Source organism: Leptonychotes weddellii, chromosome 4 (assembly GCF_054177405.1).
Source record: "Leptonychotes weddellii isolate Sample4059 chromosome 4, ASM5417740v2, whole genome shotgun sequence".
NCBI classification, from domain to species: Eukaryota; Metazoa; Chordata; class Mammalia; order Carnivora; family Phocidae; genus Leptonychotes; species Leptonychotes weddellii.
This window is the reverse complement of record NC_138372.1, coordinates 21990783-22014688: the sequence shown is the minus strand read 5'-3', so window position 1 is coordinate 22014688 and position 23906 is coordinate 21990783. Positions and strand designations below refer to the sequence as shown.

Sequence of the window (23906 nt, the reverse complement as noted above, 5' to 3'; positions counted from 1 at the left end):
GGGAGAAGCAGGGCCAGGGTGGGCAGGTGGGTGGGGGGGGGGCTGGCCTTTGTAAGAGGGACTGCAGGGAATTTGGGAGTTGGATGTCTGGGGCAAGAAGTCAGGGGCGAGGGTTGCGGGGACTCCTATGTCACAGTGTTTGCTTTCTCTGTAAAGGAGCTCCTTGCAGAGAGCGAGGGAGCAGAGATGAGCTCAAGGAGAGAGGTCAAGGTCTGGCACAGAGAAGGTGGGGAATGGGGAAGGCGGGGAGCCAGGGAGTGCTGCTGAGAAGCCCCAGGCGCCCAGCGGATATGCAGCCCTGAATCTGTCCTGGTGCCAGTTGGCACAGCTGTGGATTTCTTCAGCAGCCTGGGGGTGGGCGTGGAGAAGGCGGCTTGTCACAAGGCTCCAGGGCTGGGGACTGGCTGAGCGGGTGTGGTGGAAGGGCTGGGTGAAGGGATTCAGGAATGGGCAAGCTTGGCATGAGCACCTTTTCTGTGGTCCTGCTGGAGGCAGGGCCCAAAGTGAGGCCTGGAGGGGTTGCAGATGCCATTTGAAGGGAGGAGGCCCTGGGGAGGGGGCTGAAGGGTGGCAAGTGAGGGTGCAGAAGAGGTGCAGGTTGTGAGGGGAGGGGGAGGTGGTAAAAATAAGCCAGATGGGTCCTGCCTTCTGGAGCATTCACCACATGCCAAGCAGGGTGCCAAGGGCTTCATGGCCCCCCTCTCAGGGAGTCCTCAAGTCAGCCCTCAAGGGAGGGGGTATTCCGAGTACTGTTCTACAGAGGGGAAAACAGAGAGGCAAACACTTGCCCAAGGTCACACAGCTGATCACTGTCCGTGACCCAGTTGGGACATGGGGCACGACTCCAGTTGTCCTGAGCTGGTGGAGAAGTTTTGGGGAGGATGTAGATTGAGTTCTGCGACTAGTGGCTGAAATGGAGGGAGGGGCCCTGGAGTTCATGAGACCAGAAGCTGGGCTGAGTGGCACTTCAGGGCCCCCTGCCCAGCAGGTTTGCTCAAGGTGGCCCTCTTGGCGCCTGGTTGGATAGAGCTTTCTCTCGGACGCAGAGCCCGGACTGGGCCGCAGGGGGCAGAAAGAGCATAGCCCTCTTGGGTTCCTTCAAACACCGTGCCTGCTTGGTGCTGACCTGGCTTTCAGATATAGAAGAGGTCCTGGGGCTGGGGGCCAGCAGTACCTTCTAGTCCGGGGACAGCATGGGCTGAGTCCTGTCCCCAGTGCTGTTCCCACCTGCCCAGCAGCCCCTACATGGGCTGGGTCTTGCCCCTCTGTGCTCATGTCAGCCCCCATCCGTGCGCCCTAGCCCGTGGGAGAGGGCCTGGATGAGCTCATGTCTGAGCAGGAGGGGCCAGCTTTGGAGAAGGGGAGCTCCCAGCCCCTCCTCCAGCACTGGTGGTGCTTCCAAGGCCTAGACCAGACACATAAATCAGGGTGGTCAGCTGAGAGCCTGCTGAGGCTGAGGCTGAGGCAGCAGCGGCCTCTGGGAACACCTGCTGCTCTCCCAGCCACAGGAGCAGTGGGGAGGAGGGTCTGCGAGGTTGTAGGCACCTGCCCGAGGCCCTGGGGTCTCAGAGGAGTAGCATTCTGACCTGGGCCTCTAGGTCACAGTCCAGTGATGCATGGGGAGCAGAATCCGGGCCTGACACTCAGCCCCTGGCTTGGCATGAATCACGTCCCAGAGGCAGGCGTGGGGGGTGGTCTGTTTGTCAGCCTGAGGAGTCAGTCCCGTGAGGGGAAAGAGCCTGGGCCTCAGGCTTACCAGGCTGTGTGCTCTTGGACAAGTCACTTCCCCTCTCTGGTCCTCAGTGTCCTCATCTTTAAACAGAGACGGTGGTCCCTGCCTCCCAGAGGAGGATTGGAGGAGCTAGGTATGGGTAGCCCATGGCCCAGAAGCCTCCTGGAGCCCGTCGATGTGAGCGGCCACTCCTCTCCAGTCTTCCTCAGTCCAGCTGAGGCAAGAGGAGGAGAAGACGGTTGTAAGGCTGTGGGCGAGTCCTGTGTGGCCTTCTGAGCCTCAGTTTCCTTATCTGTGAAATGATGGTGGTGGGGGAGGGGCAAGGACTTGATGCTCACTCAGCATCGCCTGCAGTTGGTTCCAGACCCTCGGGCTGAGGGAGAGCAAGGCCGCCCTCTCTGCGCCACTGTGGCAGGACAGAGCTGGCCTTTGCTGAGCCCCCGCCACCACCTCCGTGTTCCAGGTGAGGAGCCGGAAGAGGAACCGAAGGTGAAAACCCAGTGGCCAAGGTCTGCAGATGAGCCTGGGCTATACATGGCGCAGACAGGTAACTCGGGCCCGCCTCCCTTCCTCTGCGGCGGGGGCCCGACGGTGTGGCGTCTGGTGGCATGTGTGCTTGGCGTGTGCCCGTCTGTGTCTGTGTCCTAGAGCTCAGTCACATCCCTGCCACGTGAGGCCTGTGGGCAGGGATGGGCGGCCTCCTTCAGAGCCTGTCACTTGGGGTCAGGGTAGGAGGATCCCTAGGAAGCTGAGAGCTTGGGAGGTGCCCCCTGCCGCCGACGCTGTCCCTCTCTCGTAGGCGACCCGGCGGCTGAGGAGTGGTCCCCGTGGAGCGTGTGTTCTCTGACGTGTGGGCAGGGTCTGCAGGTGCGGACCCGCTCCTGCGTGTCCTCCCCCTATGGGACCCTGTGCAGCGGGCCCCTGCGGGAGACCCGGCCCTGCAACAATTCAGCCACCTGCCCAGGTATGCCCATCCTCCCGCCTGCTCTGCCTGCAGGGGTAGGTCCTGCCTGGGACTTGGGCAGGTTCATCTTCCAAAGATGGTGGGTTGCCTCCTTTTTTTTATTCAGCAAACTTGACTGTCCCCCACACCATGCCCAGCCCCACACAGGGCGCTGGGGACACAGATGAATCAGACCAGGGCCCGCACCAGTGGGCTTGGTTCTGGGCCCAGCACTCCCTTGATGCCTGTGTCCCGGTAATCAAGGCTCATCTTTTTACCCCCATTGCCCTCTGTGTTCCCTACACTCTGGCCATACCAGCACCTCTTGCACTCTCCCATCCCCCAGCATTGGCTTATTCTCATCCTATCCTCACCTTGGCTATTACAATTCAGCCTGCCCTTCAAGATCTAAGACAAATGCCACTTCTTCCTCCTCTTCTTCTTTTTTTTAAATGAAACCTTGCCTGACCATCCCCTCCCTGCTCTGATGCCCCATCCCAGTCCCCAGGGAGCCTCCTCAGTCCAGCATGGAGTACTGAGAATGTGCATGCGCCTGCCTGGGACAGGTGGTCCGCCACGGGGAGGTGGGGGGCCGCTTCAGCCAGTCCTATTCCTTGTTCCCTGAGGGAGGGCAGCGGTGCCTAGACCATGACCAGCTCCTGGCCGTGGACTTAGAGTAGGGCTACCTGGGAAGGGGTCTTGGCACCTGGGGGTGTGGCAAGAGCTTGCAGAAGGCTGGGGCAAAGCTGTGTTCCGGAGTGTGAGCTCTCTGTGTCAGTGTCTGTGTAGAGGTTCATGTCTCTTTGTGTGTCCATGCGCTTGGGGTTGGGACGGGCACTACTCTTGCCTCAGGCCTGTCATGTTGGATTCTTGCTTTGTGTCTGGGGATCGGGAGGGCTGGGATGGGATAGATAGGCTGGGGCAGATCTTGAGCCCTTTCCTGGGCTTTCCTGTGCCCCCAGGAGAGGAGGAGCCCCGGCTCCCCTCCTGGGTCGGTCCTAGTCTCCCTGTCCTGGTGTCCACAGGAGGTATCCTGTGTGAGTTGGGACCGGAAGCCTGTGTCTTCCATTTTCCCCCCAAAGGGCGGAGTCTTGGGGCCCAGTGCAGAGCCAATGAGGAGCTGTCGCAGAGCTGCCGGAGCTCCTGATTGGTGGGCGGATGGGCAGTGGGCGGGGCCAAGGTGCCGCCCAGCCACCGGCCACGTGCTTCCTTGCAGTGCACGGCGTGTGGGAGGAGTGGGGGTCCTGGAGCCTGTGCTCCCGCAGCTGCGGGCGGGGGTCCCGGAGCCGGATGCGGACCTGCGTGCCCCCCCAGCACGGCGGCAAGGCCTGCGAGGGTCCCGAGCTGCAGACTAAGCTCTGCAGTATGGCCGCCTGCCCGGGTCAGTAGCGCCCGTGGGCTTCCAGGCGGGCGCTGCCCAGCCGGGTGGGGGTTGGGAGACCCAGGGGAGGCAGTCAGGTCCAGTGCCCTGCCCTTGGGGGCCCATGAACTTGAACCAAGCATGGGGAGAATGGCAAAGCGTACCTGCCAGCGTGGGAGGTGATGTGGCCAGGCCCAGACTTGGAGTTGGCACACTGTAACCCCAACAAAAGAAGGCTGCCCCTTCCCCTAAGCCCCGAGATACCCTCGCTGTTCATTGCCCTTTGGTGCTCATGGCCAGCCTGGCTGTGAGGGGACACAAATCTGGACTTAAGAGTGGGCAGAGATCCAGAGGTGTCCCTGGGGCCCATTTCCCTCACCAAGAGAGAGCAAGTGCCGCCTCGGTGCTGAGTGGAGAGGTATCCTGCATTCCTGGAGCTGGTGACAGGCAGGCAGGACCAGGCCCAGGCACCACCTGCTCACTGCAGCCCCCCTTCATGCACCCCTCTCCCGTGGGTCTGGCCCCGTTCAAGTCTGAATGCCTAACAGGCTCTGCCAACTCCCTGCCCCCACTGGTCCCCACAGCCCTTGCTCAACGGCCACCCCTGCTTGTGTCTCCCCATGCAGTGGAAGGCCAGTGGCTAGAATGGGGTCCCTGGGGCCCGTGCTCCACATCCTGTGCCAACGGGACCCAGCAGCGCAGCCGGAAGTGCAGCGTGGCGGGCCCAGCCTGGGCCACGTGTACAGGGGCCCTCACGGACACCCGCGAGTGCAGCAACCTCGAGTGCCCGGGTGAGTACTCAGTGCCAGGGGGGGCAGGTGGCAGCCTGGCCCCCAGGGAGCAGCTGGGGCCACTCACACCCTCCTTCTGCAGCCGCAGATGGCAAGTGGGGGCCGTGGAATGCGTGGAGCCTGTGCTCCAAGACGTGCGACACGGGCTGGCAGCGCCGCTTCCGCATGTGCCAGGCCACGGGCGCGCAGGGCTACCCCTGCGAGGGCACCGGAGAGGAGGTGAAGCCTTGCAGCGAGAAGAGGTGTCCAGGTATCGGCCACAGGACGCTAGGGGGTGGAGGGACAAGCCTGTGGGCCTAGCTGAGCCCCTCCACTGTCCCCACAGCCTTCCACGAGATGTGCAGGGACGAGTATGTGATGCTGATGACGTGGAAGAAGGCGGCTGCTGGCGAGATCATCTACAACAAGTGCCCCCCCAATGCCTCAGGTGAGTGGTGGGGTGACTCTCCCCGAAGCCCCCACCTCCGCCTTTCCTGCTCACTCCCTTCTGCCCCACCCCCCGCCTGTTTGAGCCTCCGTGCTCAGGCGTGGAGTGAAGTGAGTAGGAGTCCGGCCCCCACACCCAACCCTGTGTCCTCCTGTCCCCCCTGCAGGGTCTGCCAGCCGCCGCTGTCTCCTCAGTGCCCAGGGCGTGGCATACTGGGGTCTGCCCAGCTTCGCCCGCTGCATCTCCCACGAGTACCGCTACCTGTACCTGTCAGTGAGTGTGCCCCGCTGGGCTGGGGTGGCACAGGGTCTGTCCCAGGCTCGGGCAGGGGGTGGAGGGAGCTTGCTTCCTGCTCTTGCCCGTGTGCCTTGGCATACATATGCTTGTGCCCACCTCTGCCTGCCTGTGTCTCTCCTTGCCCAGCACACTCCTACTCATACCTCAGGGCCTGACTCCCAAGTGTCCTCCCTTGTCCCTGGCGCCTCCTTCTGTTGCTCCTCTGGTCCCCCGAGCCTCCCAGTCATGAGGTGTCATGAATGCTCATCGAAATGTCTGTGTCCTGTTAGACTGGGAGCTCCTTAAAGGCAGGGGCGAAGTTGGATTTATTTTTGTGTCCGCAGTGCTCAGCCCAGGGCCTGCTGGGGGCGCTAAGAGGGTCGGCAGTGAATGTGGCCTGTGTGTCGTGCGTGTCTGACTGTTATTTGGTACTTGTGTGTTTGCACTCAGAGCTCGTGTTTGAAAGAGGGAGTGATAGTGAGGGCGCGTTACACTTCGGAGCATGCATGACCACTCAGGGTTGGGGAGGTGCCTTGTCCCTGTGCCATGCTTGTCATCTTTTATGTACACATCTGAGCGCCTCCCTTCTCTAGCTGTTTCTATTTTGGTCTTTTTCAAGTATCTTTAGGTCTTTTTCTTGGACCCTGTCTCCTATGAGCCCCTTTGAGCAGCTCTCGCTGACCTTTTTCCCCTCTTGGATGCAAGCAGTGGGTGGACTGGAGTGGGACGGGCCCGAGGCCGGTCCCAGCTCCTGACCCCGTGGTGACAGCAGCCCACCTGTCGCCTGCAGCTTCGGGAGCACCTGGCCAAAGGGCAGCGCATGCTGGCAGGGGAGGGCATGTCCCAAGTGGTGCGCAGCCTACAGGAGCTGCTGGCCCGGCGCACTTACTACAGCGGGGACCTGCTCTTCTCCGTGGACATTCTAAGGAATGTCACTGACACCTTCAAGAGGGCCACCTATGTGCCCTCCGCTGACGACGTGCAGGTACCGCCCTGCCCCACCAGAAGGAAGGAGGGCACCCTGGACTGCAGTGGGAGGTTGGGCCCCCGTGGCAGAGTCTATGGGGGTGACGTGTGTGATTATATGGAGGGGGAAGCCACCATCCCTGGGGCTGGGACCTCCTGACACCCACGGCTCTTGCCCCCAGCGCTTCTTCCAGGTGGTAAGCTTCATGGTGGATGCAGAGAACAAGGAAAAGTGGGATGATGCTCAGCAGGTGAGGGGCTGGGCTTCCAGGCCTTTTCCCCCAGGACCCACCCCTGCCTCGGACCCTTATATACTCTCTGTCTCCAGGTATCCCCTGGCTCTGTGCACCTGCTGCGTGTCGTGGAGGACTTCATTCACCTGGTGGGCGATGCCCTCAAGGCCTTCCAGAGCTCTCTGATTGTCACAGACAACCTGGGTACCAGGAGGCAGGCTAGGGAGCGGGGGCTGGATAGGGTAGAACCCAGGCCGCTGTGGGGGAGGGATGGTTTCTGAGGGCTCTTCCTATTTTTCTGTCTCTCTGGGTCCTCTCTTTCCCTCATTTAACCCCTTCTTTGTATCTCTGTCCCTGTCTCTTCCCCTCCCCACCCCATCCCCCGGGGTTGTTTCTCTGTGTGCGTGTCTCCCACCCGTGTGTGTACCAACCTCGGTGTCTGCGTCTGCCTTCCTGGTGTCTGTCTCTCCCGTTTCTGTTTCTTGCCCTGTGACTCTCCCGGCCGCCTCTGTCCCTCTATCTCTGGTGCGGGTCGCAGTGATCAGCATTCAGCGCGAACCGGTCTCGGCCGTGTCCAGTGACATCACGTTCCCCATGCGCGGCCGCAGGGGCATGAAGGACTGGGTGCGGCACTCGGAGGACCGCCTCTTCCTACCCAAGGAGGTGCTCAGCCTCTCCTCCCCGGGGAAGCCAGCTGCCTCCGGCCCAGTGGGCAGCCCTGGCAGGGGGAGGGGCCCAGGAACCGTGCCCCCTGGCCCTGGCCACTCCCACCAGCGCCTCCTGCCGGCAGACCCCGAGGAGTCGTCCTCCTACTTTGTGATCGGTGCTGTGCTCTACCGCACGCTGGGCCTCATCCTGCCGCCCCCCAGGTGAGTCCCCGGGAAGGGTGGATGGGGCCGCCTGGGTGAGAGGAAGAGGACTGAGCCTGTGCTGGCCGCGGGGAGCTCCCTCTGCAGCCTCTTGGACCTCGGGCCCTGTTGCCTGGCTAGGGACACAGGGGCTTCTCAAAGATGTCTGTGCAGCTCCCAGAGGCTTCCCGGGGACCGGGGCTGTTGGACTGAGCTCTACACCTCACCTGAAGTCCCGGGCCCCACTGACCTCTGGGCTTTTCCCGGGCCGTGGCTCCCTGGTAGCCCCCTGCCCCTGATCCAGAGCGCCTTTGGGGTTCCTGGGCTCTGGGCACCACTGGCAGGAGCTGACCTCAGCACCTGTCCCCCAGACCCCCGCTGGCCGTCACATCCAGGGTGATGACAGTGACTGTGCGGCCCCCCACCCAGCCACCAGCTGAGCCCCTTATCACAGTGGAGCTCTCCTACATCATCAACGTGAGTGGGGACCCAGACAGTAACCCTGGGGTACCCCATTGTGGGCAGCCAAAGGCCTGTCCGATAGCTGGCTGCGCCTCCGGCCTGTGCGGGACCTGCCGCGGCAGGAGGGGTGGTGGTCCGGGGTGGCGAGCTCCCTGCCCCACGCTGCGCTCGTCGCTTCTGCTCCCCAGGGCACCACCGATCCCCACTGCGCCAGCTGGGACTACTCCAGAGCGTGAGTTGGGCTGGGGCTGTGTGTGGGGGGTGCAGTGCTAGCACTCTGTCAGGGGGCTGTCTCACCTGGAAGGCGAGGGGGTTCCTTGGGGATGTCCTCGGCCCGAGGGGTCCAGGGCACATCTGGGGGCTCCCAGCCACCGGGCCTCTTGGGTGTGGCCTCACCCTGGATTTCCTCCGGCACCAGGGGGTGGGGGGCCACGGAGTTGGGCTGGGTATCACTCCACTTCTCCCCTGACTCCAGAGATGCCAGCTCAGGGGACTGGGACACCGAGAGCTGCCAGACGCTGGAGACACAGGCAACGCACACTCGCTGTCAATGCCAGCACCTGTCCACCTTTGCCGTGCTGGCCCAGCCGCCCAAGGACCTGGTGAGCGCGAGGGAGGTGCCTGGGCTGGGCGGGCGGGGGGCGGGGTGTGTGCTCCCTCCGGGGTTGCCAGGAGCCATCCGTGGTGGTGTGGGCGGGGCCCCGATGATCCCGCACGTGCGTCTGAGCGGGTGCACTCGGGGGGCTGCACACACAAGTCCGTGCCCCCGGGAGGGTGCTCACAGGGATGACGTGTGCCTGGAGACGTGTGGCGGGGGGGTGATTGCATGCGTGTACACACACGTGCGTGTCTGGTTGTGTGTAGTAAAGTGCGGGTGACCGAGCATAAACGCACGTGCACATGTGTGACTGTGTCTGCCCCATGCACACGTGGATGTGATGATGAGTTTCCCCCCGTGTGTGAGTGTGGGGAAAGGTGTAGGTGCCAGTCGGTGCCAGACAGGGAGTGGGGAGGGGGAGGGCACCCCTGCAGCTGCCGGGCCTGTGACCCGGTGGACCGCCTGCTCATCCTCCCTAGACCCTGGAGCTGGCAGGCTCCCCCTCGGTCCCCCTCGTGATCGGCTGTGCCGTGTCCTGCATGGCGCTGCTCACCCTCCTCGCCATCTATGCCGCGTTCTGGAGGTAGGTGGGGCGCTGGGCAGGGTGAGGCAGGGGGTGGCCAGCCAGCCCCGCTTGGGCAGGGCGGCTAGCTCCTCTACCCGCCATGCCCTCTCAGGTTCATAAAATCCGAGCGCTCCATCATCTTGTTGAACTTCTGCCTGTCCATCCTGGCGTCCAACGTCCTGATCCTCGTGGGCCAGTCACGGGTGCTGAGCAAGGCAGGTGCAGGTCACGGGCACCAGGGTGAGAGAGGCGTGAAAGGGCTGAGGGCGGAGAGCGTTTGCCGGGGCCGGCGCGCGCGTCTGCATGTCCGTGCCCACGTGGCGGCTGTTTGTATACACCCGAGCCCCGGGTTGGGGGAGGGCACGAGTGGGAAGGAGGGGTGTGTGTGTCCCCGAGTGGTGAGTGTGTGTGTGCCTCTGGGAACACGTATGTGAGCTGAGCTCGCGTGCGCATGCGTCGGGCGTTTGTGGAGCCCGGGCCTCCTTGTGTCTGCGGGAGCCGGAGCGGGGCCTCTCGTGCCGCCTGCCCGCGGATGCCCTGGGCCGGCCGTGCCCTCTGCCCCCTCGGCCGGCTCTACGGTGCCAGCACTATGAAGTGCCAGGGGTGGGGCCCGCCTGGCCGTGACTCGGCAGCCACTCCCATCTGTGCCCCTCCCTGCCAGCCCCGTCTGTGTGTGGGTGGCCTGCCCGCCCGCCTCCCAGATGTCGGGTGCTGTGTGCGTGTCACCGGGCCCGTGTCGTGCTGTGTGTGGGTACAGAAAGGCGGGGGTGCCTGACAGGGCTCTGTGGGGGGGGGCGGTGCTCGGGGGGGGGGCGCGGCCATGGCAGCGCCCAGCGGTGGGTGTGGGAAGGCTGGCGCCTCCCACCCTGGTGGCTGCTCGGGGCCACTCCCTCCCTGCCGTCTCCCTGCAGGGTGTATGCACCATGACTGCCGCCTTCTTGCACTTCTTCTTCCTCTCCTCCTTTTGCTGGGTGCTCACGGAGGCCTGGCAGTCCTACCTGGCTGTCATCGGACGGATGCGTACCCGCCTCGTTCGCAAGCGCTTCCTCTGCCTGGGCTGGGGTGAGCAGGGCCCGTGCTGGACTCTGTCGCTGGGCCTTGGGGGCAGGAGCCGCAGGACAGGGTCAGCTTTGGCCCCGGGCCCCGCTCTCTGGGCCCAGGGTCAGCTGTGCTGGGGCTGGGAGGACGAGAGGACTCTGGGAACCCACAGCCATCTCACTGTGGCCCCCTCGCTGCTCCTGCAGGTCTGCCTGCCCTGGTGGTGGCTGTGTCTGTCGGCTTTACCCGCACCAAAGGATACGGTACATCCAGCTAGTACGTGGGCCTCCCGTGGCGGGCAGCAGGGGGATTAGTGGACCTGTTTGGGCATCCCACTGGGCATGGGGTCTACTCAGGCTGCAGTCCTGGCCCGTGCCTGCCATGCTGTGGGCAAAATCTTCCCTGTCTCTGAGTCTCTGTTTCCCTGACTGTAAAAGGATGTGTGGGATTGGGGATAATCTTTAAGAACCATTTAGCTCAGGGATCAGCCTTGTTCGACACCCATGGTGGGCTCAGGGCTGGGTTTTTGTTAGAGGGGAAACTGAGGCTCAGCAGGAGCCCCAGGCTCACTGTCACCCAGCTGGAGGCTCTGCCCCATCGACAGCCCAGGGGGCACTGAGCGGTGGTGTGTCTGATGCTCCCTCTTTTCCCTCCACCCCAGCTGCTGGCTCTCCCTGGAGGGCGGCCTGCTCTATGCCTTTGTGGGCCCTGCAGCTGTCATTGTCCTGGTATGTGCCCCTTTAGCATCCTGGGAAGGGTGTGGCCGTAGGGGCTCCACCTTCTCCCTGCACTCCAGCTCACACTTGGGGGTTTCCCTGCCAGGAGGGCACCTGGTGATCCTGTCTCTCCCCCCCCACCCCCCCGCACTGGGCCCCCAGGTGAATATGCTCATCGGGATCATCGTCTTCAACAAGCTCATGGCACGTGATGGCATCTCGGACAAGTCCAAGAAGCAGAGGGCCGGGTAAGGGGGCTGTGACTTGGCCTTGTGGGAAATAGTGCAGGGAGGGAGGGCTGGGCCTCTTGGAGACTCAGGGCTTGCCGATGCGACCAGGGTTCCCTGACCTTGGTGCATCAAGGGTGCAGGCAAGGTGGGCACCTGGAGTGCTCCGCTGCAGCCCCTCGCCCACCCTAACCCACCTCTTTCTCTCTCGTCTGCCCTCCCCCTCCCACCCCACTTGGGGCTCATGCTGCCCCGTCTCCTCCCGCTTCCCATGTGTCTCCCCCTCCTTCTCCCATGTCTGTGCCGCCCCCGAGGTCGGAGCGGTGCCCCTGGGCCAGCCTGCTCCTCCCCTGCTCAGCGTGTGGAGCGGTCCCCAGCCCCCTGCTCAGCTCAGCCTCGGCCAGGAACGCCATGTTAGTTGTGCCCCCCGGGGGGGAGGGGGTGGGGGCGGGCGGGGGCAAAAGAATGGGGGGCAGTGCCCATGGTTGGGGGGAGGAGGGATATGAGCCCAGTGCCCTGGAAAGCTTGCCCTGCCCTGCCAACTTCCACACACTCTCAAGGGCTTGGCATTGATGTGGCAAAGGGCAACGGGGAGTGAATGTCTGTGCCTCTTGGAAAATGCTGGGTTCCTGTGCCCACCCCTTGCTCCCACCCCTGCCCCCATTCCCAGCTTATGTTTTATCCAGGCACAGCTGCAGAGCCCTCCTTACACCCCCCAACCTACAGAGGCTTTTAGAATCTTAGGCCCTTAGAATTTTTGAGCTCATAGAACCTTAGAAAGATAGAATCTTAGAATAAGACAATCAGAAGCTACGAATGTTAGAATGAGTGAATCATAGTCTTATCATTTGTCATAGAATCTGAGATTTAGAATTTTAGAGGCATTGAATCTCACAATCAATTGGGGGGGCAGAGAATCTCAGCGATTCACCAGCATACCCCCTGGAAGCTGAGGATCCTAAACTCAGAGGCACGTAAGAGCAGATTGAGTGAATGAATGAATCCACAGGGGCCTTGGGCCCAACCTCCCTCCCAGGGCCAGAAACCCATCAGAGCCTCCCTGACCAGTGGGGGTCCAGCTTTGTCTTGCACACCTCCGGGGTCAGGGAGGCTCACTGCTTCTGGAGGCAGCTGGCACCGTCTCTGGGAAGCTGTTTGTGGTAGGAAGCTCCCTCTCCCTCGGGCACCCGTCTGCCTCCCCGACTCAGTCTCTCAGAACTAGCAGTGAAAAGCCTGGGCTTTGGAGGCGGCCAGGCTGGGTCTGCATCCCAGCTCTGTCTCTTTCTCCCAGTTGGGCACACTCCAGTTTCCTCATCTGTAAATTGGGATAATAATCCCCATGCCTGTTTACTGGAGTTGTTTTGATCACAGTGTGAACTAATGTATGTAAATTGTTCAGTGTAGGGCCTGGCAGAGGATTGGTGGTTAATCAATGGCAGCTCTTATGACTGTGATTAGGCCCTTTCTGAGTCTTGGCTGCGCCCCCAGGGGCTGTGGAGACCACGGTGCCCGCCCCCTGCCAGGCTGAATAGCCCCCAACTTCTCTTCCTAGGTCAGGTCTTGGCCCCCTGCCCATCTCTCTGCCTTGTCCGGAGCCGTTCCCACCCCTGCCTGACTCTCCTACTGGGGTGCTCACGAGGCAGAGTAGGCTGGGCGTGGCACCTGGCCCAGTAGGGCAAGCATGCCCTGCTCTACCCACGTGGGCCCTGGCTGGGGAGGGCGGGCTGGCTCTGGGGCCTGGATGCCAGGGCCCATCTGCCTCTTCCCTCGGCCGTCCCTAGTCAAGGAGGTGGGGGATGCGTGGGTTTGGTCATGACCCCAGCTTTTCCGGCCAGCCCCAGCTATGCTCTTTCTGCCCAGGGCTCTGAGTGGGCCCCCCCCGACCCCCGCCAGGAGCCTGGCACCACCTCCCTGGGGACCTGAGGGGGAAGAGGCTCTGCTGCACCGGGCCTGACCCCATTCCCAAAGATGTGTGCGCTCACGTCCTCCATGCTTTCTGACTGTTGGATCTGTGTGTCGGCCCGTCTCACGCTCTCTCCCCGTGTTTGCCATCTCTCCTTGTGCAGCCCCGTCCCGCCTCTCCTGGAATCTCTGGGGGTGCAGCCCAGGCCTGTGATTCCACGCAGATTGGGGCTGAAACTCACAGCATCTGCATCTGCCTCCCTCCCCGTCTTCTCTCCCACCGGCTCTTTCCGCCTTCTCCGTCTTCGTCCCCTGACTCCGCCTCTGGCTCAGCCCCACCCTGTTGGTCCCTCCCACCTCTTCTGGTCCCTGCTCTGGCCCCGCTGCCGTTCTCCGCTCTCTGTCTCTGTTCTCTGTCTCTCTGCCTTTGGCTCCTCGGCCTCTGTCTGCTTGGGGACATTGCTGAGGTCTTGGAGTGTGGAGCCCTGCCAGTCTTGGGCAGCTTAAGGGCCCCAGGCCTAGTGGAGGCCTGGATTCATCACCCCCCCCAGTCCCCTGGGGTGTCACCCTGATGGACCCTCTGCTGCTGTCCTCAGGGCCTCGCTCTGGAGCTCCTGCGTTGTGTTGCCCCTGCTGGCGCTCACCTGGATGTCGGCCGTCCTGGCCATGACAGACCGGCGCTCCGTCCTCTTCCAGGCCCTCTTCGCGGTCTTCAACTCGGCGCAGGGCTTTGTCATCACTGCTGTGCACTGCTTCCTGCGCCGAGAGGTGGGGCTGGGCTTCTCCCGCCCCCTCCCATCCACCTCACCTGGCCGATGGGGAGGAGCCAGGCCCCAGCCGGCCCCCAGCTGGGTGCGGAAGCTGGTGGCCTGGGGCAGCCTTGGCCATGGCCTTCGGGCCTCCTAGGGCTCCTTCTCCCCTCTGACCTTCCCCTACACTGGACGCATTTCTTTCCTTCCACACCCACCTGGGTGCCTGGGGTGGGAGGCACAGCCGGCTGTGGCCAGGGGCCCTGTGGTGGCCTCAGGCCCAGCAGGCACCCGCTGCCCCCAGGTCCAGGACGTGGTGAAGTGCCAAATGGGCGTGTGCCGGGCCGATGAGAGTGAAGACTCCCCCGACTCCTGTAAGAACGGGCAGCTGCAGATCCTGGTGAGTGAGGAGGCCGAGGCAGGGTGTGGTTGGGTTCTGAGTGTGCGCCACCCCCCCCCCCCCAGTCCTCCTGCCCCAGGCTCATTTTCCCATCCATGGAGGGGATGAGAGACAGGGAGGGGACAGAGCCCGGGTTTGATTCAGGCCCAGTCACTGACAGCTTGGTGGCATCGGGCAAGTCTTTTCCCCTTTCAGTTTTCCTACCTGTTGGGCGAGGCTGGACAAGACCCTGTCTGGGGCCCATCTGGGCTCCTTCGGGCAGTGTGCCAAGGGCAGCCCCTCTGGGTGGCTGGGGAGGGGCCTGAGCCCCCTCCCCCCACCCTGATACATGGATCCTCTCTGTGCCCATCTGCTCTGTCCCTCTCTGCCTATAGTCAGACTTTGAAAAGGATGTGGATCTGGCTTGTCAGACAGGTGAGTCTGCCTGAGAGCTGAGAATGTTCCCCAGGGATGGGCGAGTAGAGCCTCTAGCCCGATCATGGGAGGTCCTGTTAATGGTCTGGTTGTGGGGTTTAGCTGTGGAGTCAGAGAGCCCTAACTTGGAGTCAAAGTTGTGAACACCACTTCCTGTGTGACTTTGGGCAAACGGCTTACTTCTCTGAGCCTTAAATGAATTAGGGGACATCAAATGCCTGGCAGGATGCTTGGCATAGAGTGGCTGTCACATTATTATATCATTTCCATACTTCTTACCAGAATCTCTTTCCAGTTCTGGCTCCTGGGGAGGAGCTGCTGGACGGGTGCGGGGAAGGGAGGAGCAAGGCCATTTTGACAGCCTTGGGGCTGTGGGGGTCAGAGGTCAGGACCTGCACCAGGAGCTGACCTGTGGGACCTGGGCCTTGGCTTCATCCCTTGCCCTGCCTTGCTATGGGCCTCTGGGCCAGTCTGACCCCTCTTCTTAGCCCATCTGGTGTGTGAGAGAGTGCCTCCCACCTAGCCATCTCTCCGGGACTCAGTTTCCTCTCCTTGGACTCAGTCCAAGCTCAGGGGCTTGGTACCTACCCAGCCTGGGCCAGGGCATCAGGGACTCTTCCTCCTCAGGACTTACCTCTCTCCCACTCCTGCCCTCAGTTCTGTTCAAGGAGGTCAACACTTGCAACCCATCGACCATCACGGGCACACTGTCCCGCCTGTCCCTGGATGAGGATGAGGAGCCCAAGTCCTGCCTCGTGGGTCCCGAGGGCAGCCTCAGCTTCTCACCACTGCCCGGGAATATCCTGGTGCCCATGGCGGCCTCACCAGGGCTGGGGGAGCCACCGCCCCCCCAGGAGGCCAACCCCGTGTACATGTGTGGGGAAGGCGGCCTGCGGCAGCTGGACCTCACATGGCTTCGGCCTGAGCCGGGCTCTGAGGGGGACTACATGGTGCTGCCCCGGCGGACTCTGAGCCTGCAGCCCGGCAGCGGGGGCGGGGCTGGCGAAGAGCCCCCGAGGGCCCGGCCCGAGGGCACCCCTCGGCGGGCTGCCAAGACGCTGGCCCACCCTGAAGGCTACCCCAGCTTCCTGTCTGTGGACCACTCGGGCCTGGGGCTGGGCCCTGCCTATGGGTCTCTACAGAACCCCTACGGAATGACCTTCCAGCCGCCCCCACCGACGCCCAGTGCCCGCCAAGTATCTGAGCCGGGGGAACGCAGCCGGACCATGCCCCGTACTGTGCCGGGCTCCACCATGAAGCTGGGCTCCCTGGAGGTGAGGGGCTGTAGGGCATGGGCTGGGGGCGGGAGACCTGCCCCCGTATGCCCGAGGTGATGTCTGAGTTGCAGGCGGCAGCTGGGCGGGGGGGGGACAGCCAGCAGTGACCCCCCCTCCCCCAGCGGCCCCTTTGTATGAAGTGGCTGGGAGTGTGTACACCGTGCTTTTCTTCCTCGGTGTGTGCTCCTGCCAATACAAGGGAATCCTGGCTTCTCTGAACTCCTCCGATGGGCTGGGACTCTGTGCCCGCAGAGGACGCACTTTTCGTGCCTTCCCACGTGCTTCAGGGCCTCCTTTGGGGTGACTGGTTAGAATGGGTCTTCCTTGGAGGGGCCTGGTGTTGGATTGTGAGGGAAGCCACACTGGGGGCTGGGAGCCTGGGTCGCTGAATCTGGCAGGTCTGAATGTGGATCGGGGCCCTACTGATCAGCTGTGAGATCCTGAGTGTCCTCTCTCTCTGAGCCTCAGTTTCCTCGTTTGGGAAGAGGGCAGCCTCTTTGTAGAGTTGTTCCTAGGGTTAATTGAGTGGTATAAAACGTTTGTCTCTGTGTGGAGCAAGTAGAAAGTGCTAGATAACTGGAAATTGATGCTGTTAACATCCCTGAAATCCGCCTCGGGCACTGCCCCCTAGGCCTCTGGTCATTGACCCTCTCTTCCTGAGAAAACACGAGCTCCTTTGTCTCACTGCCTGTGTGTTTTCTGTGGATGTCCCACCTTCTCTCTGGCCTCCTCAGGGAATCACTGGGAACAAGCAGGTGACAAGCAGTAAGCCACTGTAGAACTCCAGAACATTCTAGAACTCTGGGAGGGATGATGGAAGCGCGGATAAGGACAGGGTCAGGAGTCACAGCTCAGACACCGTCAGCTTCTCATGTTTGGCCTCCGACACCTCTCCCCATCCTCCGCACAAAGGAAATTAAGTTAGCAGCTAGAAGTTTGCAAGTTTAGTTTCTCTCCCAAAAATGCTTCTTGAACATTTGGTGCCCGCTCCTCTGCAGATGGCAGACACAGGAAGGCTAACAAAGACAAAACGAGAGCAGCGCCAGGGAGGGGCGCGGTCGGCGTCACGGCAGGTTTTGTTCTGTGGACACCTGCCTGGGATTGGGCCATGGAGGACGGGCCAGTTTGGGGCTCTGTGTGTGGGAGGTAGCAGTAAATGTGGCGGTGTCTTGAGGGGTCAAGGATACCGTCCAGAATTCTGGTGCAGGCAACTGCAGTGGAGTGGAGGCGGAGGAGTGGGTTTGGGGCGTGGAATTCGGAGGTTTTTAATTGGGCACAGCTTTGTGTGTGGTGCCTGTGGGCATCAGGGGACGGGAAGAGATGTCCTGCTGCCTCCAGAAGGAGAGATGTGGCCAGAACAGGGAGGGCACACACATGTGCATGGTCAAGGGCAGGAGAAGGTCTAGGGCCGAGCGTGGAGGGCCTGGTGCTGGGGAAGCCAGGGATGGCAGGGAGAAGGGGCAGGCAGGGAGGTGGGAGGACCAGGAGGGAGTGGTGTCATGGAGGCCAGTGGTGATGACCATGTCTGCTGGGCCCGAGACTTAGGAGATCTTAGTTGGTGGTCTTATCCTCCTCCCTGATGTTTCCCCAGTGTAACCCAGGACAGTTGACTTTGCTCTCCTGAGTGCTCCTGGTGCCAACATGCTAAGACTCTAAGGCCTCCTCCTTGAACAGCGCTGGACGCTGCATAGGTCAATGGGGCCTTGAATGCGCTCTTGGGCAAACGAGGGCCTGGAGGGGTGCAGAGGCCAGGGAGGCAAGACCTGGTTTGTCAGCAAGGCAGGGTCAAAGGAAGGACTGGAAACCCGAGTCCTTGTGTTTGCAGGGCAAGTGGAAGTTTCCAAGGAGAGGGGCGCCTGTGGCTGGCAGAGGATGGGGCAGCAGGATGGGGCGGAGGGGCAGAGTCTGGGGCACAGAGGAAGGAGGGTCTGCTCTGTGATCCCATGCGGGAATCCATGTCTCTGTGACACTTGGCTTAGGTCGCCTGTCTGCGGTGTGTCTGTGTGCGCGCGCTCCCTGTGAGGGTCTGCCTGCAGGCTCGGGCATGTGCGGGCCTTGCAGGAGCGGCAGGAGTGTGGGCCTGTGGTGGGGTCACGCCTCACTCCTCCTCCCCCAGGCCTCTGCCCTGGTCCTCCAACCCCGAGGGCTGCCCTTAAGGATTCCTGGCTCCTGGGCATGGGCTGGCGGGGAGGTGCGAGGCAGATATTCGGTACCAGGGTTCCTGTCTTGAAAGCCCCCACATGTGCTAAAAAACTTTCTTCTCCTTCACTGTTTCCTTGGTGCTCCCTCCCAGCGAAAGAAGTTACGATATTCAGACCTGGACTTTGAGGTAAGTGGTGTGTGTGTGTGTGTGTGTATGCGTGTGTGTGTGTGTGTTGGGGAGCATCTGTCTGTGGTGTCTGTTCCCGGAGTGTGTGTGTGTGTGTGCGCGCGTGTGCGTGTGTGCGTGTGTGTGTGTGTTGGGGAGCATCTGTCTGTGGTGTCTGTTCCCGGAGGGTCCACTCCTAACGGGAGCCAAAGCGCCATTGCAGAGCCTGACCCAAGGACCCCGAGCCTGTGGCTTCCGTGGGGTCTTCACACCATGCCCCCAACCCGAGCCCCAGCCCAGAGCTGGGAAGTCGAGGGAGAGCCAGGCCTTGACCTAAGGGGCCAGCAGCAGGCAGAGATGTGGGGAGCCGGGATGCTGAGCGGCCGGGGCGGGGGCGGGGGTGGCTCACGGTGCCGCCGGTGCGGCCCGCCTCCTCTGACCCCCTGTGGCTCCCAGAAGGTGATGCACACCCGGAAGCGGCACTCGGAACTCTACCACGAGCTCAACCAGAAATTCCACACTTTCGACCGCTACCATAGCCAGTCCACAGCCAAGGTGAGGGCTCCTCCCAAGCGCTCCCTGTCCACAGCTCAGGGCCCAACCCGACAAGGGCCCCCCTGGGTCGGACCCTGCCCATGGCCCCCGTTGCAGAGGGAGAAGTGGTGGAATGTGTCCTTGGGTGGGACAACCGAACGGAGCGTGTCTAGCGTAAGTCCCCCGCCTGGGCTGGGTCAGGGTCAGGTGGGCTCTGAGGGGCTTCTTCCCTCCCAGCCCTCCTCCCCTTCCTGGGCAACCTCAGCCTGCCTCACCAAGGGCCTACCCATGGCCTGAGTGACACTTCTGGGGCTGCCTGGGAAAGGCGGGCAATGCCAGGGGCTCCGGCAGGATCTTGAGGGGGGTGGGCTCAGAGCAGGCACAACCCCAGGGGCCTCTCGGAGCCCAGGGCTCAGGAACCCAGCTCTGGAGCCGGGCGGATCTGGGTTTGAACTCTGCTCAGGTGCCTGGGTGCCGGGTAACTTGGGGCTTCTCTGGCCCTCTCTGGGCCTCCTTAGCCTGTGCTGTACAGTGGGCGAGGGGGTATTGGCCTATCTCCACGGGTCCTTCCCACTGCCTCCCGCAGGAGAAGCCCAGCCCCGGGGAGCGTCCCGGCTTGTCCCAACAGCGGAGACACCAGAGCTGGGGCACCTTCAAGTCTATGACGTTGGGCTCGCTGCCCCCCAAGCCCCGAGAACGGCTGGGCCTGCACCGAGCAGCCGCCTGGGAGCCCACAGAGCCACCTGATGGTGACTTCCAGACAGAGGTGTGAGTGCCACACCGGACTGCCCACTGCATATAAATATATATATCTCTCTATTTTCACACTCCACTTTGGAACCACCCAGGAGCCAGCGCCCCCTCCCCTCTCCCGAGGGCTGGGCAGGGAGGCGCAGTGGACTCAGCCGGGCTGGGGGAGCCAGACACGGCATGGCCTGGGGGGGCCAGGGCCCTTCCCTGTTTCTCCAAGGCCCCCCATCTTCACCCCAGCTATCTGTCCCTGTCCCCGGGCTGGGGAGGGGGGAGGGAAACTTTGTCGGGAATAAACTTCACTCTGTGGATTTTGCTGCTGAACTGTTTGCTTCCCCCTGGGGGGGAAGGCCCAGCCCTGGAACCCCAACTTTGTTCCTCTGTCTCCTTGGTTCACCTCACTGGGTCTCATCAAATCGTATAATGGGGTCAGGCCCGCCCTGACTGGGAGGGGGCACCTGGGCTCTGACTCTATCTTTGCCCCTGACTCCCTGGGTGACCTTGGGCATATCCTGTCTCCCATCAGGGCCTGGGTGGGATAAGCAGATTGGGAATGTGGAATGGGGACCCCTGGCAGCTGGCCTTACCCCTTGGCTATGATGGTCATTGCTGCTATTCACTGGGACTCAGAGGCCAGACTGCCTGGGCTGGAGCCCAGGCAGAGCTTAGTGACCTTGGTTTATGTGAAATAGGGCTGGTAATAGTACCTACCTCATAGGGTTGTTAGCAAGGACCTGGCATGGAAGACACTTCTAAAAGCTTAGCTGTTATCACTTGGCACTTGGTCTCATGCTGTGCTCTGTGTTAGGAGCTTCGCACACACAACCCCTGATCCCTCAGAATAACCTGGAAGGTTTTAGGTCTGTGGATGGGAAACGAGGCCAGAATTGGGAAGTGACTTGCTCAAGGCCACTATCAGAGTCGGAGCTGGGATTTCAAGCCCAGGCTTGGTGGACAGTGGAGCCACCCTCCTTCATCTTTATCAGCCTCCCCCTGATAGGACAGGAAGCTAGAGCTCAGCTCCCTGGGACCCGACCTTCCTGGCTGCAGGGGAGCGGCTGGGCGCCGGGTGGCAGTGGAGCCTCGGGGTCCAGGGCTCAGGGTGGGTGTAGAGAGGAAGGGGCCAGGCTGGCTTGGGGCCAGAGGGCTAGGGTGGGAGACTCATCCTGGGGTGTACTCCTCACACGGCCGAGTGGATGATGGCACCCGGGAAGAGGGGGTGTAGGATCGGCACGTGGAAATGTCTTGCGGCGTGCGCAGTGGTGCTCCTGTGGTCAGGTGGCATCGGGAGCAGGGGCCACTGGTGTGGCTGCCGGCCTGGTCATTCAGTGGCACGGGCACCCCTGGGCCGCTCCCCAGGGACTCAGACAGTCTCGGGGGGTGGCTGACCTATCAGAGGGAGGGCCTAGGTGCTGGGGGAGCCTGGATGGGGAGAAGGGGGGAAGGACTCGCTGCTGCGGCAGGGGACACAGCTAAAAGCCCCCTGGAGGAGGGGCTGGCCACAAGGTCCAGGCTCCCCCAGTCTTCTCTGGATCCTGCCTGCTGTGGGCCTGGTCAGAGGAGCTGGAGCAGAGTCCTCAGACCTGTGCCCCTAGACCCTGGGCTTTTCCAGGCCCCCTGCATTCCTGTGAGCCTTCCAGGCCTCCCCAGCCCCCCTTGGGCAGCCCAGGCACGTACTGTGCACAGGGCTCCCTCAGGCACAACCTCATTGGAGCCTTCCAGGTAGGTACTGTGACTCCCCCATTTGACAGATGAGGAAATCAGGGCTCACAGAGGGGACATGACTTTCCCAAACTGCCACACCTTGTAAGTGACTGTACTGGGGCTTGTGGCTGTGAGTGGCAGAATCTTGATCCTGGCCAGCCAGCCTGGGTAAAAGGGAACTTTGTTCACTCAGGAGTTGCAAGCTGCAGCGAGGACAGTGGTGGGCACGTGTGGCTGCCCGTAGATGATGGGACCCAGGGTCAGAGTGCCTCCAGATGTTCTGTCCCTTACAGCTGTGTCAGCTTCATTCTTTTTTTTTTTAAGATTTTATTTATTTGCGAGAGAGAGAATGAGAGACAGAGAGCATGAGAGGGAGAAGGGTCAGAGGGAGAAGCAGACTCCCTGCTGAGCAGGGAGCCTGATGTGGGACTCAATCCCGGGACTCCAGGATCATGACCTGAGCCGAAGGCAGTCGCTTAACCAACTGAGCCACCCAGGCGCCCTGTCAGCTTCATTCTTTTAGGCAAGCTTCCTCACCTCTCCCTGCCCCGCCCCAGGCCTCCTTCCAGCTCCCATCACTGGCTTTGCCCCCAGAGAGGAAGAAACTTTCTCTTAAATTCCAATCAGAAACTCCCCAAGGAAGGGCTGTGATTGGCCCAGGCAGAGGTTGAGGTGCTATGATGGGCACGTTTGGCACAAACAAAGCCCCTGGCCCTGACCTTGTGCCAGTGGGTCCCCCCCTCCCTGCCCAACGCCACAGGTCAGGTTTCCTTTGAGCTATCACCTAGAGCCTTCTCAGTATCTTTCCTGTATTCCTGTCTCCTTTCTTCCCGCCCCTGGGCTCCGCTGGCCACCACTGGGACCTCTGGGGCTGAGCTACCATGTGCTTACTCCCTCCACCCCTTGTGGTTTCTTGCTGTGCATCTGGTTTGAGGCAGCTTAGTATTCACCTTGTTGATTCTGCTCAAGCAGCAACCACAGCTGCAGCGGAGGCTCCTGAGGCGGGAGACTCACCACGTCTGTGGTCAGGGGCAGAGTTTTCCTGGGCTGAGGCTCTGCGCCTCTCTGCCCCATAGTCCTCACACCCCTAGGCTCTGCCTTGCGGTGGGAGGTGTGACCTTGGACAGGCCCTATCAGCCTTGGGTTTCCTTATCTGTAGGCCTGATAGCCCTTCCATTATGGCTGATAGCGAACAACTTGTCATTTCTTTCCTGGACTGGAATTTCCCACCTCGTCGTCCTCCTTATTCTCTCTGCCTCCTGTCTCCAGGCCTTTATCCACCTGGCCTGGCCACTGCCCTGCCCAGAAGCCTCCTAAGGAACCTAGAATTAGCCGAGAATGCAAGGGCCTTGGTGATGTGACCTTTGCCTACCTCTCCTGACCTGTCTCTCTCACCTCCTGCTCACACGGGCAAACCCCTTCACCCTTCTAGCTCCAGCCCAAGTGGCCTGTCTATGAAGCCATCCCTGAACTCCCCATCTCAGCAGTCGGCACTCGCCCGGCTCCCTCAGCCCTGGCACACACTTTCACTGTCACACTGCTCGCAGAATTGGTGTCCTTCACGTCGACTTGGTTCAGGTTTGTGTGCTCAGTCGAGGGCCCCACACAGAGTAGGCATCAGTGGATCTTTACTGAGTGAACAGAGGGAATGCACAATCCAACATTGGTTTCCTTATCTGCAGAATGGGGATATCGATAATTCTTACCCAGCCTTCCTCACGGGTATTATTCACGGGGAGCATTTTGCAGGTGACATCAACCCCTGTCCCAGTTACTCCTTCCTAGGCCTTGATGCTATCTATACAAGGCACCAAGGGGAGCCAGGGTGCTCTCCAGGGTGCTGAAAGGGACCTGCCCCCCCACCCCCCGCCCCAAGAGATGAGCCAGCCCCAGAGGCTAACCCAAGCTCCGCTGCAGCTTCCCTTGCCTCCCGGCCATGGCAGGCTCATGGGTGAGCAGACCAGCCCTACCGTTGTAAGACCAGACCCTGGGAGAATGTCCAACAAAAAAATGAAAACTACATATGTAATTGTAAATTTCAAATTCTCTAGTAGCCATTTTTAAAAAGAGAAAGGTGAGATTTATTTATTTATTTATTTATTTATTTATTTATTTATTTATTTATTTATTTATTTTTAAAGATTTTATTACCTATTTGTCTGAGAGAGGGGGGGCGCACAAGCAGGGGGAGCGTCAGGCAGAAGGACAAGCAGGCTTCCCACTGAGCAAGGAGCCCAATGTGGGACTCGATCCCAGGACCCTGAGATCACGACCTGAGCCAAAGGCAGACGCTTAACCGACTGAGTCACCCAGGCATCCTGAGATTTTTTAAAAAAATAATACATTTAGCCCAGTATATCAAAAACATCATTTCAACACATGATCCGTAAATTACAAATGAGATACTTTATGTTCTTTTTCATACTAAGTCTTTGAAATCTAGTGTTTGTTTTACATGGACAGCACATCTCAATTCAGCATGGCGACATTCTGAGTGCTCAGTAACCACGTGAGGCTAGTGGCTACCATACTGGACGGCACAGCTCTAGACAGAATAAAGGCAGTGACCTTGGACAAGTCAGTTCAGTGTCATCTGTGGAAAGGAGGTGCAAGTACTACTTGCCTCACTGGGTCATGGTGAGGGTTCAAGAAGGTGACGCAGGGAAAATTCCCAGCACAGTGCCAG

The 23906-nt window shown here is 61.2% G+C and overlaps 1 protein-coding gene across 6 annotated transcripts in view; it reads left to right on the top strand.

Annotated features, from left to right (window-relative positions):
• The window catches only part of ADGRB2 (adhesion G protein-coupled receptor B2), a 36452-nt gene extending 16625 nt beyond the window's left edge, over positions 1 to 19827 (top strand). Inside the window, exons 3-30 of one of the 6 annotated variants that reach the window (XM_081817943.1) lie at positions 2196 to 2279; positions 2532 to 2696; positions 3892 to 4056; positions 4662 to 4826; positions 4909 to 5076; positions 5152 to 5253; positions 5420 to 5526; positions 6320 to 6514; positions 6678 to 6746; positions 6824 to 6932; positions 7267 to 7597; positions 7948 to 8053; positions 8227 to 8270; positions 8514 to 8640; positions 9116 to 9219; positions 9314 to 9416; positions 10113 to 10263; positions 10446 to 10515; positions 10901 to 10967; positions 11118 to 11203; positions 11497 to 11595; positions 13681 to 13852; positions 14138 to 14233; positions 14608 to 14647; positions 15305 to 15921; positions 18218 to 18253; positions 18692 to 18787; positions 19353 to 19827. In XM_081817943.1, the coding sequence (XP_081674069.1) occupies positions 2196 to 2279; positions 2532 to 2696; positions 3892 to 4056; positions 4662 to 4826; positions 4909 to 5076; positions 5152 to 5253; positions 5420 to 5526; positions 6320 to 6514; positions 6678 to 6746; positions 6824 to 6932; positions 7267 to 7597; positions 7948 to 8053; positions 8227 to 8270; positions 8514 to 8640; positions 9116 to 9219; positions 9314 to 9416; positions 10113 to 10263; positions 10446 to 10515; positions 10901 to 10967; positions 11118 to 11203; positions 11497 to 11595; positions 13681 to 13852; positions 14138 to 14233; positions 14608 to 14647; positions 15305 to 15921; positions 18218 to 18253; positions 18692 to 18787; positions 19353 to 19538 (3860 nt within the window). In that variant the 3' untranslated portion in view covers positions 19539 to 19827. Of the gene's footprint in view, positions 1 to 2195; positions 2280 to 2531; positions 2697 to 3891; positions 4057 to 4661; positions 4827 to 4908; positions 5077 to 5151; positions 5254 to 5419; positions 5527 to 6319; positions 6515 to 6677; positions 6747 to 6823; positions 6933 to 7266; positions 7598 to 7947; positions 8054 to 8226; positions 8271 to 8513; positions 8641 to 9115; positions 9220 to 9313; positions 9417 to 10112; positions 10264 to 10445; positions 10516 to 10900; positions 10968 to 11117; positions 11204 to 11496; positions 11596 to 13680; positions 13853 to 14137; positions 14234 to 14607; positions 14648 to 15304; positions 15922 to 18217; positions 18254 to 18688; positions 18788 to 19352 lie in introns of all 6 variants that reach the window. The other 5 variants (XM_081817942.1, XM_081817945.1, XM_081817946.1 and 2 more) reach the window with 5 other exon arrangements.
• The last annotated feature ends 4079 nt before the right edge of the window (positions 19828 to 23906 follow it).